At 33.9% G+C, this 15,455-nt stretch overlaps 2 protein-coding genes across 2 annotated transcripts; both read left to right on the forward strand.

Annotated features, from left to right (window-relative positions):
• Positions 1–106: 106 nt before the first annotated feature.
• LOC140749798 (coiled-coil domain-containing protein 170) lies at positions 107–11,639 on the forward strand. The gene is made up of 11 exons (XM_073082957.1): positions 107–236; positions 2,951–3,040; positions 3,116–3,854; positions 4,207–4,379; positions 4,730–4,930; positions 5,281–5,424; positions 6,939–7,043; positions 7,929–8,096; positions 9,555–9,805; positions 10,376–10,573; positions 11,037–11,639. The coding sequence occupies exons 1-11, from the start codon at positions 162–164 to the stop codon at positions 11,119–11,121; spliced, it is 2,229 nt and encodes a 742-aa protein (XP_072939058.1). The 5' UTR covers positions 107–161; the 3' UTR covers positions 11,122–11,639.
• Positions 11,640–13,464: 1,825 nt separating this feature from the next.
• LOC140749799 (uncharacterized) lies at positions 13,465–15,357 on the forward strand. Its single transcript, XM_073082959.1, has 3 exons — positions 13,465–13,540; positions 14,042–14,361; positions 14,827–15,357. The coding sequence occupies exons 1-3, from the start codon at positions 13,501–13,503 to the stop codon at positions 14,911–14,913; spliced, it is 447 nt and encodes a 148-aa protein (XP_072939060.1). The 5' UTR covers positions 13,465–13,500; the 3' UTR covers positions 14,914–15,357.
• The last annotated feature ends 98 nt before the right edge of the window (positions 15,358–15,455 follow it).

Below are 15,455 nucleotides of genomic sequence, written 5' to 3' on the forward strand. Positions count from 1 at the left end.
AAACGAAGTAAAATCGATTTTCTTGTTTACGTTTTCATAGCGCTTAGCAACGCAGAAGCTAGTGTAGGGTTTCTTAGAAAATTAAAATGTTATAAAGGCGTAATAACCAACACTTAAAACATCTTAAGATTCTTTTTGAAGCTTGAAACAAATAGTTAACTATGGCGGAAGAAGAAAGCAAGGACGGTAAAGAAGACTGGAAAATTTACGAAGTACTACGTAAAAGTCCTTCAGAAGTAAGTAATTTTATGATAACATTCTACAATATTATTTATATATTTATTTCATTGTCATTTGTGGACAGTAATATTGTTAGAAGTAAACGTAAAAAAGATGAAGCTACCATTGTTTTACTTATATTTCTTGGTACACAAATCACTACAAAAATAATGGAATTTATAGGTACCTATATCTTCTAATTTGTTCAAAATATATTATTGTCAATACGTAGATATTATCATAATAATAATAATCTTTTTTCATAATACAGAAGTAACAAACGAGCTTGTTTACCTGATGGTAAGTGGCTAGTGTGATTAATCACAGATGTCTAGGCACTAGGTATCTGAAGTAGACTACAGATGCGATGCTACTCCGGAGGACTAAATTGCAAATCTTCGGATATGTACCTACCTTTAATTCGCAAATCAGCCAACTCCACTTTTTGTCAAAATGTTTTTTTTTATTTATTTTGATTTCGTTCAACACCATTTACTATCAAAATAAATTAAAAAAAAAACATTTTGACAAAAAGTGGAGTTGGCTGATTTGCGAATTAAGGTATCGATATGTAATACTTACCTATATCTCTCTTTCCGCACCCTTCGAAACAGAACATAGTAGCGCTTAACACTTCTGGTATATAGGTGTAGCGGAGATGCCTCCAAAGTCGAACCATAAAGAATTAAACCACCTTCATCTACCTACCTAATAAAGTTGAAAATCTAATGTTTTGTCTACTAATTGAATCGCAATCTGACCATTTCTGTAGGTACTTTAATTAAAAAACGGGCGTGAGTGGAATTATATGCATTATTTATCTATATACGTTACTGTAAAGCCTGAACTTCGGTGAATCCTGAGTTATTTTTTCTTTATAATATAGGAGTAGATATTCCTACCCGAGGTCGGTCACAGATGCGCCTCTACCTCTGAGGACTAAGCTGGAACGCCTCGGAAAAGTATGTCACCCTTACCACACCCTTCAAAATACAACACAGCAACGCTAAACACGGCTGTTATGAGGTAGAAATAGGTGTGGCGGTGGTGGTGCCGCCCGAGTCGAACCACAAAGGGTTCTACCACCTTTGAAATGGTGGTAAAAGACCGAAATAAACGATATCAATGTTGGTATTGTTGATCGAATGATCACGGATCATTTCGGACTTTACGGTAGTTAGTTGGTTAACTTTAGGACTAACCGGCAAATCCTACGATTTAACGCAGTTCAGGGTTTTCGAGTAACATATACATAATATTATAAGAATGTAAGCTTCGCGTATCTGTAGATCGAATTTGCAACAAAAAGTAATTAGGGCAGTTATCCTAATATAATTGTCAGTTGCTGTAATTTTAAATGCTAGAAAATGCTATAGTAATTTATCGATAACTTAAATGCTTTAGAAATAAATATCGATTTGTATACGAGTGGATTGAAACAGGTTTGAAACGCCAGCCCAGCCTTACAAACTAAAAACAGTGTTTCAGTGCTACTATAATGGTGTAATGATGTACCTATCTTAGATTATAAAAAATAGAGCATATTGTAAGTTTTAACACCATTCTTGATAAGTACACCTACGTCATCTTAACGGTACTATACCAAAGCCGCGAATTTTAAAATTATAATGATTTAGGAACGCAGACGATCACATTACATTGCAAGCGGCCCTGTACACCCTATGTACTTATTTGAAGCACTTTTCAATGTCGTACCTTGCACGGATTTCGCTGAAAGTAAGGGTGCGATTACATAAATGCAGGTCTTTAACTTCAGCTCTTTATCTTCATAGTTACTTTATTTGGATTTAATACTTAGTTACCTATTTAAAGCTGGTAAATTTACTATGGCGACATTTATATATTCAGAGCGGACTAGCAGTTTTACGCGGACTATACATGGATCAGTTCAAGACAGTAGTTGTTATTAACACAACTGTCGTCATCCATCTAACACCCAGCTAACTAGTCTCCTCTCAGAGTGAGAGGAACTTAGGTCATACTCTATCACGCTACTGTAGTGTGGATTGGTAGATTACACAAGCCCTAAAGAGCTTTTTTAAAAGAACCTCAAGCGACAGATTTTCTCAAAATATTTTTTACCATTTAAGCAAATTAAGTATAATTAATTTTACGCAAAAAAGTTATACATATGTGTATTTAATAATTAGTAGACTACTTATTACTAATTAAAATAAATAATAAGTTGACAATGAAAAAGCCACTACTGCAATAATAATGATGATAGACATTAGCTACCTAATGAAAAAACAGTAGGTAGGTACGTATCGTTATTTGTACCACAACAAACAAAAATGCCGATTTGAGAAATGCTCTTCCGGTATGTTAATTTGCAATGCCGTGTCCTCATTATTGGCATCTGATCAATAAAAAAACAATCATTCGGCTATACTACCTTCTATGTAAATTACTAACTTGCGTTGCGTAGCAGCTTTACCGGAGTCCGTAAATAGGAAGATATCGTGACTCTTTGCACGCTTGAAATAGCAACCCCTATCACGCTACACTTTGTACGGGAAATGCCTCCTTACCTTCAACTAGTCGACTTTTGCATACCACAGTACTCTGTCTTCCCCTTGTTTACTGTCATAACCTCCATCGCAGATACATTTTTGAGCCGCAATGGAGTTTTGTGAGTTCTCGTGAAATAATTCATCTTAGGTATAGGTAATATTGTCTACAAAACAATTTTATTATCAAACTATTCCAGATGGACCCAGATATTGGAACTGATGTCATTACCTCCTTGAGAAGTGATTTAGCGGGATTACAGTACAAAAGAGATAAGCTAATTTCAGAAGTAAGGGACTTTATATTTGTAACCGGTATGTAGCCAAAAGTAATATAATTTTAACTATTAATGGTCTTATTTCAGAATACTGATTTAAAAAATCAAATGTTATCTCGGGACCAAAGAATTCTCGAACAGCAAGTGGAGATTGATCACCTGCGAGAGCAAAATGCACGACAAAATGCAATCATATCATCTCTCAAAAAGAAGATTCAGGATCTCGAGGACATACATAGAAATCTACAAGCTTCACAGGGAAGGAGTGATCTTACAGTTCAAACACTACAACGTGATAACCGTTACCACGAAGAGAAAATAAAAGATTTAGAAAAAAAGTTAAGATCACTCGAAATAGAATGTCACAATGAAGAACAGCAAAAAGAAAATGCTCGCTGTCAATTCCATGATCTCATTAGGCGTTTATCGGCTGCCTTGGAAACTGATTTCTGTGACACAACACATACTCATTCTCCAGAAAGCCTTATAATTAAGGCTGCAGAACTTGTGCAAGACGTATCAAGACTCAAAAATAAATGTTTAAATACATCAGAAAACTTATCTACAATAGAACAAGACCTGCGAAGTTGTAGAGATACATTAGAAAGAGCTAATTCCGACAAAGACATTCTTCAACGACAACTATCTAGTCAACTTCTAGACATCGAGAGGTTAAAACAAGAAAAAGAATCATTATCTGTATCCAACAGAGTATTGGAAAGAGAACTGCATGAAGCGAGAGAAAAGTTGTCGCACTGCAGCAAAAACTTAAATGTTGTAACGGATAATGTTAACCAAAATGAATCACTGATCATACAACTTAAAGGTAAGATTTTACGTTATTCGTAGACAAATACCTACCACATTCAAGATTAGGATATACCTAAATAATTATACAGAAGATTAAAGTATGTATAATATGTATATAAGTAAGTAGGTACCTAATAATTATTTTGCTTCATATCGAATAAGTTTATTGTTCCGATCGGAAATAAAAAAGTTATAACAGCCGTCCGATTTTAACTGGAATGTAAAAATAATTACGTAAGTTACTCGATTACCTACGCTTAAAGCACAGTATAAGGATCTATATCTACTGGGCTTAAAGTGTTCATAAATTGCAGTTCAACAAATGTATTGTATAAAATAATACAATAATAAAATTAAATACATTGCAGAGGATTTGAGACATCGCGATGAAAAATACCAAAGACTGCAAACTGAATTTCGGAATACAATGGAATCCATAGCGATTCTTCTTAGTTTACCGACAAGATTTGTTGAAGCTCACGAAAGCACCATTAAAGATAGAATTCGAGAAATCTTAGGTGACAACAAGGATAAAACTGTGGTAAGTATTTTTACACACGTACATCCGGTGCACCCTACTGAAGTGCTTTCATAATGTTACCAGTGACAACAAGATTATTTTATGATATACGAACGAATAACTTAGGCCAATCCAGTACGCTGGGACTTTGAAAAACTATATAATGCTTTATAGAAACTTTTTGCCACATAGGACGATCCACCCTCACGATGTTTTCTTTCACATAACTGTAAAGCAAGTAGGTAATCATTAATTTCTGTTACAAGCATCGATCTGTGTTTTCATTGCATAAAGGCTCCGACTACCTAGAATACATAGCTACTCTCAACTTATGTTAACACTACATTCCTACGGTGGTTTCAATTCAACAGCAACTGGAGGCCCTGCGTGAAAAACTTGGAATGGAGTCACAGCAACTCAGCAGAACAGCGCACATGCATGATCAAGTGAGCACCCGCGTTCGAATCCTCGAGGACGAGCGCAATATGTTAGAATCAAAGGTCCACAAGCTGGAGGCCGAACTGAACACCTTAGAAGTATCTCGGGACAACTTGCGTAAAGACAAGGCGAACGTATGTACCTCTTATAAATGGAATTTAATATTTTCTGATTGTTAATTGATACATAATAATTATGTATGTGAATGGTACAGTATGAAGTATAGTATGCCGAATTTTTCGTCTTCCTGTTACATTGTTCTTCGTTTAATATTAAAGCTATATTATGCGAATACCAATACAAAAATTACCTTCGTAGAATTAATGCTAATAGTGACTAATACATAATGTGTATCGACTAGCTTCTGTAATAAAAAAATCCATAAGTAGATCAACGCATAGTAATAAGCAACTATGTAGACGTGGAAAAGCACCGACTAGAGCAAGTTTTTATAACATAACAGAATGTATATTGTTGACACTAGTTCGTGGCATTCCTCGAGCGATTGAGCCGCACGCTAAATATGGATGAGTTGACCCAGGACATCGGCATAGAGCTGCACACCGACTCGATAATACACCGCGCCGAGCAACTGGCGAGGCTCGAGAGCGATAAAATCGTAGACAAGGTCAGTCCACAGCGTTCCAAACCCGGAAGAGAAAGATCATACCACACATAATTTTAATATGTCGGACTTATTTATAATCTGAATGGTTGGAAGAGTAGGTATGAATGTTCTTTTTATTATAAAAGATATGTATCTTGAAATTGATCGAGTATTCGATACCTACTTAAAGGTTTTAAAATATGTTAATAAATAGGACGATTAAAATCCTTTCAATTGTTAAGTCATAAAAATACTTAATTTGAAACAAACAAAAAAGTTAAAACACTTTATAGTTATTTTCGTGTAATCTGCTTGTGTATAAATGTTTAAAGAAGAAAAAAGGATAAAGTAGTACATGTAAATAAACAATAACAGTTTTTCTTGTGTAAGAAGAATAACTTTATTAAAATATTTCAGAAATCGAAAAGCTTACACAATTTCCATGGACTTCCCGTTTCTATGGGACTAGGAACAAACGACGTGAAAATGTTATAACAATGTGAATTATGACAACGCAGCTACTATGTGTTGAAGTAGTTTCAGTTATTTTAATATTAAATTGTGTATGTTTTATATAGCTGCTTTATTATGGATACTATGGCACTCTACCGAGACTTCGCCGGGAAAGGTCTTTCCATGATTTACCGTATCTAAAAGAAGTAAGCTGACGTACGATATAGCAAATTGGCATGACAGTATCGTGTAGGTTTAAGTGGTGCTCATTTAAATAAATAAAAAACAAATAATAACGTGTAATATTCCACTTAATTACATTTAAGCCACCAAGCGCACGGTAGGAAAAAGCATGGCATAAATGACGCTTGGATCATGTGTAATTAAACACTTAAAATCATTTTATCACCAGTTATTTAATATCAACCAGTTATTATATAATGTAATGATAAAAATAATAATAGCAAATGTAGACTAGTATTTTAAATTAGAATCGGTACGAACGTAGCACATAGCATTGCCAAGTAACTTGTCACAAACTGATATTTTAATTGATATATTTAAGTCGAAGTGGTATAATAAATAATAATCGGGTAAATATCTATCGGTAGTGAATGAGTATTATATATGAAATATTAGATGCAAAATGTATAACGACCTACCAAGTAATATCGCTTTTCACATTACAGATATTCTTATCTAGAAACATTTTATAAAAATCGTTGCGTATTTAGTATTAGATTTATTTAGATCGACATAAACTCCATAGCTACATTTTATGCGACTAGTTTTCGTCTAGTGGTCGATATTTGACATAGCTATAGATAATATATTTGAATGCCCATTTAATATAAAAACATTGATTTTCAAAATGCACCGTCAATGCACCGTTGTTTATCGAAAGTTTGTCTTCTTAAACCCACATTGGATTTTAACAACAAACATACCCCAGCAGGTACATAAAATACGTAGCTTTTAAATATAATTTATCAAAATTAAGAAAAACCTACAATAATCAATTGAACAGGATTTATTTATTTATTTAATTATTATCGAAATCTCGGTCATAAATTAAATTCCAGACTGCCGTAGTGTATCAACTTCAGCGGCGAATAAGAATACTGAGAGAGCAGCTACAAAGGAAAGACTTGCATTTAGATTTACTGCGACGCAAGTTAAGCGTGCAGGTAAGTAGTTGCCACACAATTGGTAAATATAGGTTATTATTTGGTCATACTCTTTAGGTAGAAATATATAGTATTGTATAGAACGAATTGCAATAATAAACGCTTTCTTCACCACACCAAAGGCGTCGTTCCTGTTCACAAAATCATTCAAATTTCTAGGCATAGTTTTAATTTGTAGGCATAGTTTGTAGGCCATTTCTAAATAATCAAAAGTTTTTACTTTTATAAATCTATATTTAAGCATCACCATAATTTTTATCTTACCCTTAATGTGCTTTAATAACTTTAACGTGTTTTAATGACTTGTATACGCTGACAAAATCACTAGTGGAAGACTAGTGTTATACAATAGCATTGTACTAGTTTAGCAGTTGCGTTTCACTAGGACGCAAGGTTCAATAGATTTTCAATTAATCGTTTTCATTTGAGAACATGACTCAACGCGCTCTCCTGAGTAGTAACCTAATCGTTAGTAGGTAAAACAAGGTATTTTAAATCAATATGTACATCAACATTCTGTTTTCTGTCTAACTACTCCTTATGCTATTCCAGTTCCTGTTTCATGTTGTCATCCCATCTGTCCTGTGATTTTACCTCTCTTTAACCTTCTGATGGATCACTTAGTAACTATTTGATAACAATATTTTCGATAACGACCCAATATTGTGCATGAGTTTCTGTAATATGACGGTTATGGTTAAAACTAGTGCGAGTCTCCAATTACAATATAATTATGGGATATTGTTCCACAAAAAGAAATTAACGAGACAATAGGTAGACTTAACGTTGATCATTGGCATATCGTAGACTGTAGACTTAACTGTGTAATAACAAATTTGAATTATTTATAAAATATGCCAATTTTTACACTAAATGTTAATGTAGGAAGAGAGTTCCCGAGTACGAGCGGTTCTCCAAGCAGAGCGCGACGAAGCGGTGTCGCGTAGCAAGAAGCTCGCGCGACAGTGCGACAAACTCGCCGTTCAACTAAGTGAAGCTCGTGCACAGACTCGCGACTTAAACGCACAACTCGCTGATGCAGCAGAGTATAAGGTACTTATATTTTATTGATATGGATAACGACTATAAATTTAACCCAATTGTTTTTAAGTGTAGCAACTGGTGTGACTTGGCGGGAACAGCGAACCTGAGGATCGCACGACATAAGCGTCGCGCCTCGCAGATTATTTTGATCTTGATATTGGTCGCAAAATAGTATTCGGTATTTTTATACTATGCTTTAAACACTTAAATAACGCGCTGTTCATCCAATATTAAGCGGGCACTGCCTTTATTGTGCATTCTATAAGCAACTCCAAATATAACAGTAGCACTACCTAAAGTATGTACCTATGTTGGAACCACACATGGAAGTAACTTAATCTTCCTTAGTGTGTGTATATTTAAACAGTTGTTAAAATCTGAAACAGCAGTGCTACTTATATTTATAAATAGTTAACTTATGATAGCTATTGCTATATGAGTAGGTTTTGCCAAAATTAGACTACTCCTTAAGAGCTTTACTTCAAATGATACTTTACTCGTACAATGAAAATGCTCTCCTCCAGAATATTATTAACATGGATTATTATTAATTATTAATAATTTAACAAAAGATGAAAAATAAGGAGTACCTTTTAAAAAAAGAAACCAGATCTGTCACACGATACTGCTTTCGTTGATAAGTAGGTACCACCGAAATTACCAGAAAAAATTACTTTACATTTCCATCCAATACAGGAATATCGATCATAAATATAGATGTTGTGGTAAAGTAGATTTACTAGAACAATTTATTTGCAAGGTCAAAGCAATTTACTAACTCAACCGTGATCTCATTCAAAGGTATATAATGTACGGTGAGCGCAATATATCTATATTGCAAATATCCGTTATCCACTAAACAAAGAAGCGTTGTTCCAACATTACATTCCGTAGATGAAGACCTCTATAGTTAGTTCTTTGTAATTTAAATAATAAAATTTAATTTTTATTTATATTTATAAATAACGAGCTCTTTACAAAACATTTTAATACCTGTATAAGATTTTAAAGATTTATTCACTGCACACAGATTTATATCTATGCAATCATGATGTATCTCATTAATTGTTAATGTAATTAAAATAAGGAAAATCGGCCAAATGTGAAATCGATTAGCACTCTGAGAATTCCGTACCATCACACAATTTGGTATATTTAGCGCCAATCTAAGTCACATTTGACCAATTTTTATTGTGTGATAATTTACTTTAAAGTTTGTGCTATAATCACAGTAAGTATGACGCTTGGATTTTTATAAATTTGTATAAATTAGATTTTTCACTATAGTTTTATAATATTCGAGATTATAACTAAAGACTCAACAGCTAAAGCCCTTCAACCGTTAGACAAAAACACGTTGTAACAGACCGACTGACGAAATCTTAATTATAAGGTTCACATCTAAACTGAGTTCTAAAAATACATTTTCCAAGACTGGATGATTCTACATTAAATACTTTATCATAGATTACATCATTAGAACGAGCGCGTAAAGTGGAAGAACTTCAGAAGAAGTTGGACGAAGCAGAGTTGTTGCGAGCAAGATACACCCGAAAGGTGAACGTTCTGAAAGACCAGGTCAGAGCGACTGGAGAGACCTTCGAACAAGAACGGACCACTACGGAGCACCAACTCAGCATTATGAGAGACGACTTGGCGCGGACTAAAGAGGCTCTTGCGGAGTGCCAGCGACGGGAGGCCCAATTGACTAGCTTTAGGTGAGTGATTTATTAGAAGAAGTGGTGAATAGTGGAAGTAAATGGTGGGGAAAAGGCTTGTGTTCAGCAGTAGACTAACTAATACGGACTTCATAGTAACTAGAGACAAAACATTATACTTACTTACATTTTGTACGTAAACTACATAAAATAATACGAATGCCCAAAAATGCTATAAGTACTCTGAATTTTTAAGACGTTTAATGAAACAAGATACTTAAGACACGATTTTTTATATAAATGAAAATAATAAATTACCTGGTAATAAAAAATACATTATATTCAACCGCAGACAGAATTACACTTATGTCTAGATTGCTATAAGTAATTTAAGTTATACAGAAATAAGTCACTTCCTTGATAAATACACGTATATTTTTTTATATGACTGAAGCAGCATATAGGCACGCAGTCCACCTAATATTCATTGGCCACTGCAATTCCTTTGACACGAAGATTTGAATAACAATGTCCCATTCATGTCAATAGGATCCTGTACTCCGCTGAGGGCTTAATTTGGGAGATCTGAAGCTCCTTACTAAATCCTTGAAACTAATTTCCCTGTTGCAGAAACTCAATCGCCAAGTTGCTCGGCATACTGGTGCCGGCATCAGTGTCGGACTTCGAGATGGTGTCCAGACTACAGAAGCTCATAGACGCGCACCACGACTTCACAGTGGTGTCGCGCAGATACGACGACCCAACTCTCCTACGAGCTTCCTCTCGCTCACCGCCACCCTCCCGCTGCAGGACCAGGACTCCTGATCGGTAACGCATTTTAAATTTTATATGAATTGCTAGAGTATAAACTAAGTAAAGTAGACGTAGACTAATTTCACCTGCACTTCTAATTTAGATAGGTACATGATTGATCTATTTTTACGGCATGCAAAGATTCTTAGGTTGAGAATATAATAATACTTAAAGAAAGTAATAGTTATTAAGAAGCTTAGCTCGTGATAAACACGCGCGTAAGTGTAGCATTTTCCTCATCGTCCACATTCCTCATCTATTTACGGATACAACATAAGTACGAAAGTTCAATTTAAAATCAAAGAATCTTTTACCTACATCTATAGACATCGTGGAAATAAATTTCCATTGATTTTACTAATATATCAATTTCAGACTACAGAATAATTTACTATAAACGATGCTTTCTTATCACTAAACGTTATTCGTGAAATTAATCTATAAAATACAGTGAAATAATGTGCGTGACAATTCCCAGCTCCCTCCGCTACGACGACTCCGGGTACGCCGACCCAGCGTTCGAGCTGGACGACGACTTGTACAAGAGTCGCGCGGCCTTGTGACAGTCGCGCCGCCGCGCCCGCTTCTAGTCGCGGCACGGAATCGCAGGAGGCGGCGTATGGCTTGTTTAACTGCTCATATTAATAACAAACACACGTTCAAAAAAAGAACAATGATGTGTTTGTTTCTTTTTTCGTATATCTGTATTGTGTGAGAATAAATAATAAATAAATAAATAAAAATAAATGACAGAGACAGAAAACCGTACAAAGATGGTCTTCCAGTAAACTATTAACTGGGCATCTAGGCATCATTTCTGAATAGTATTTATTTATTTGTAGTTGTAGTTTAGTTTTTGGATATTATAATGGATATGAATGAGTGTGTTCATATAGTTATGATATTTTAATCAACGTGCATTCATTAGATATGTACTTACAATTATGTACCTATAGATTGTGGATCTCGCGCATGACTCACCTTCCTCTTAATTTTTTTCTTTAACATCTAAATATTTATACCTAAGTGTATGTACTACTTACAGTCTTAAGTTCATTATTAATATTATAAGTTATAGCACACCAATTTGGATTGTTTGTTTTGTAAGACGTTATGTCATTATTTCGTCTAAATTAAGACATAGGTAGGTGTATTGCCTATATAGTATTACAATACTAAGCAATACGTACCTACAATATAGATTAATAGATCCTGATATTAATTTAGTAAAGTAAGTCATAAAAAGGGTCGCACATTCGTAAGTGACTTAGATGGCAGTCGCTATATTATAATGTGACGTAAAATGAAATATTTTATTTTTGTTGCGATTGTATTAATAATAATTTAAATTGATCTCATATATTAGTAAAAAAATAATTGCTAAGATGCACGAATACAATTTAGTATTAATAAAGAAAACAATAAATCACAACTATCACGTCCAAACTTTCCAAAAAGTGGCTCCTCAGTCGATAAAAACAACATTATGTTTGGAAAAATTAAACGTTTAAGCACCAATAGTGAAAACGATCGTAAACATTCGTAATATTAACACAAAGGTTTAATACTGCACTTAAATTACTCTTCGATAGTTTTAGAACGTTTAGATACTTAAATAATTTACTGTGTATTTCAAATATTTACGTAATTTGTAATGGTATCGTGCAATAAGTGTATCGTGCAAAGTAGGATATAGTTTAACATAAGTCTTCAATTTAATAAGTCTTTCCACCATTTAAAATTTACGACATGACGAATAAGTTAGTAGAGATTAATACCAAACAATCGAAGTAGCCATAGGAACTTATAACATAGAATAAGATATTATTAACATTACTTATCTTGAAGGTGGTAGAACCCTTCGAGGTTCGACTCCGGCGGCACCACCGCCACACCTATTTCTACCTAATAACAGCAGTGTTAGGCGCTGCTGTGTTCCGGTTTGAAGGGTGTGGTAAGGGAGACAGACTTCTCCGAGGCGTTCCAGTTTAGTCCTCAGGGGTAGCGTCGCATCTGTGGCCGACCTCAGGTAGGAATATCTAATCCAATCTGGAGTTGATTACAGTTGTCCATGGGCGGCAGTAGCCACTTACCATCAGGTGGGCTGCATGCTCGGTTGCTACTCTTATATTATAAAAAAAAATTAAGTAGGTATGGTCTGCGCCAAATTGCTAGTCCGCTCTGAAGTTGTTACGAACAGGTGTAGTCATACAATTTGCTAAGGCGACGCGATTTATTTCTATATTCAGAGCGGACTGGCAGTTTTACGCGAATTACATAGATGTTATGAACTCTCACATATCAAGAAATGTGTTCAAAAATGTACGATATAATTAAGCTGGTAATACCTAATTACCTACCCAGTGTTAAGTAATGCAATAAATTAGTCATTAATAATTCTTTGATCTCATTAAAATAAATAAATACACAAAATGTACGAGTTATTTTATTTCTTTAAAAGTACAGTTTCAGTTGTCATAACGTTTTAAACGAATACGTAAGGACTAATCTGTGAAGCATTTTTTAAACAATTGTCCACAACAAAAATTGGAAGTGGTAAATCAGGTGTTGCTATTTTTATTTTTTACTTTTAAACTTTAATTTCCGTAATCATGATAAACCAGTTGATGGTCTGGAACCAGAAACAATTTTATCACATTCCAAATACATATAATTAATAATAAAAACCTACGTACCTACATTAAAATTTAATTTTCTGATACCCATCAAAATATTTCTCTACCATAGACAATTTTATTTCACTAACGGAACTAAAATATATGTGGGTATGAAGAGGGTAAACTTATATTATTTTTATACTCTCTGAATCGCACTCACAATTTAATATTGAACTTTTAAATTTTAAACAAACGTCTGTCGTGATTTCAGCTTATAATTGAAATCCCAAAAACGAAAAACTTAAATTGGAAATAACGAGTAAAATGTTTCTCTTCGTGTTTTATTTACTTTGTATTACTCCAGGTAAGTTTACTAAGATATACTGTGTAGCTGCTGCGTAAATCTTAAGAAGTGTAATTTTAATGAAAATTGTAGTGGAATCTCTATAGTTGCAGTAGAACTACTTATTTATACTTAAACTAGTTGCAATCTCGTCTGTGATAAAGCAAGCATACCTACATAACATATTTCTTACATCTTTGTCTCTCAAAGTTTTTAAAGATGAGACTTACTAATTGAGGCATCCCAACTAAGTTCTCAAGAACATCGTCGTCAACAAGAAGAACAAGAAGAATGTCGTCATCGACAGCAAGCGGGACTTTTTCCCTGTTTGATCTTTATTTCCGTGAAAGACAGTGACCCCTTAACATCAAACTGGCAAGCTCGTTGGCTGCTTCGTTTCCAAAAATCCTATTAAATTAATATAACTATAACTGCCTAGCCTACCCTGACTAATTAAAAATGGTTCCTTGCTTTCATAACACAATTTTGGGAACTCATGACGTACACTGTTAAATTTTCCAGCTTTCTCAAAACCACGTTACACTGATTTGGATGAAGAGGATCAGCAGTTGTTCAGAGCAGTCTTCGACACTCCATCATACGACCAAGAGGAAAATGAGGAAGACGACCTCGACCTCGGCAAAATGGACTTGCTGAAGGATGGAATCTGGGCGATCAAGGCTAAGCTGACAGAGCTAAGGGCTTTTAATAGGGCTCTAGTATCTAATTTGCTATCCACGAAAATGAAACTAAAGGATTTGTTGACAAACCACTTGCCGGCCAAGAAACATCAACATGAAATGATAGAGAAAAAGAAACCTACTCACAATATGTATAGTCAGGTTAGTAACTGCTTTCTAAAACATTCTTAAAGGTTATTTTATTAACAGGTGTTATATTGGTTTATACGTATTGTAAAAAAGAATATTTTTTTGTCAAATCGCAATGAAAAAGGAATTGTGAATTTTATTAATTTAGTTTTCATATATTTTAATCAATTCTCAGTAATATAAGACTCTTCGCGATATTTTCCTTAATCAATAACCCAACTGATACCTAATATCTAATACGTTCATAAATTTTAAAAATCACAAGTGTGTGGTCATAACATGATTATAAAGATCGTTTCTAGGGAAGAACAAACATAATAAAGTCAATAATTTGAATAGCAGGTAGTTATTATTAGTCAAAGACATTCAGATATGATTGTAATGTATGCATTCATAGCAAAGTTCTAGGTTACTTAGTGGTAACCTTCAAGTTGAGAATGCATTGATAAAACTACATTGACATATTACATGTTCCAGCCTCCTCCGTACTATCCTCAGCACGCCCAGTATGAGCCACAGCACGCCATGCCGCAGTATCCACACGACCCATATTATGGACACTGATAGATACAATTACTGACTTTTATTATTATGTAATTTATGAAACTACTTTTAATTACACATAATTATTAGGGTCATCAATTAATTATTATATAATAAACTGAAAAATATTTACAATTATAATTAAACTAACAGAAAATTAAAAGAAATAAATTTAACTATAAATATAAAACAACTTATTTACATATATACAAAAATGAAAAACAAAAATATAAAAACAAAAACACTACCATAAAAAATTGTCACCATCACTGTCTTTGTACTTAAGATTTATAAAAATCACGCTGGCTGTAATTTTTATTTATATGAATTCAAGTTTTAGTATTTCTCTCTATTCTTTATTTTAAAAGAAAAAGAGTTGATTTCAATACATATTAATTCCACGTGTTTGTAATTTATTTTGTATTCTTTGTATTATATTTAAGCAATAAAGTATTAAGTATTTAATTGTTTCTTTTTAAATCCCGTGAAACAAATAATACCTTTCGCTACAGACGTTAGCTGTAATATTTCTAAAGAGCGAGACGATGTCTAGTGCACAGATG

Source organism: Epargyreus clarus, unplaced genomic scaffold, assembly GCF_041222505.1.
Source record: "Epargyreus clarus isolate Ecla_fem2 unplaced genomic scaffold, WU_Ecla_fem_2.2 ptg000018l, whole genome shotgun sequence".
Classification (NCBI taxonomy): Eukaryota; Metazoa; Arthropoda; class Insecta; order Lepidoptera; family Hesperiidae; genus Epargyreus; species Epargyreus clarus.

Coding starts and splice junctions, on each gene's coding strand:
- LOC140749798 (XM_073082957.1), top strand. CDS start 162: ATGGCGGAAGAAGAAAGCAAGGACGGTAAAGAAGACTGGAAAATTTAC. Junction 4,380..4,729: donor ACAACAAGGATAAAACTGTG/GTAAGTATTTTT, acceptor TCAATTCAACAG/CAACTGGAGGCCCTGCGTGA. Junction 9,806..10,375: donor GCCCAATTGACTAGCTTTAG/GTGAGTGATTTA, acceptor TCCCTGTTGCAG/AAACTCAATCGCCAAGTTGC.
- LOC140749799 (XM_073082959.1), top strand. CDS start 13,501: ATGTTTCTCTTCGTGTTTTATTTACTTTGTATTACTCCAG. Junction 13,541..14,041: donor TTTACTTTGTATTACTCCAG/GTAAGTTTACTA, acceptor TAAATTTTCCAG/CTTTCTCAAAACCACGTTAC. Junction 14,362..14,826: donor CTCACAATATGTATAGTCAG/GTTAGTAACTGC, acceptor TACATGTTCCAG/CCTCCTCCGTACTATCCTCA.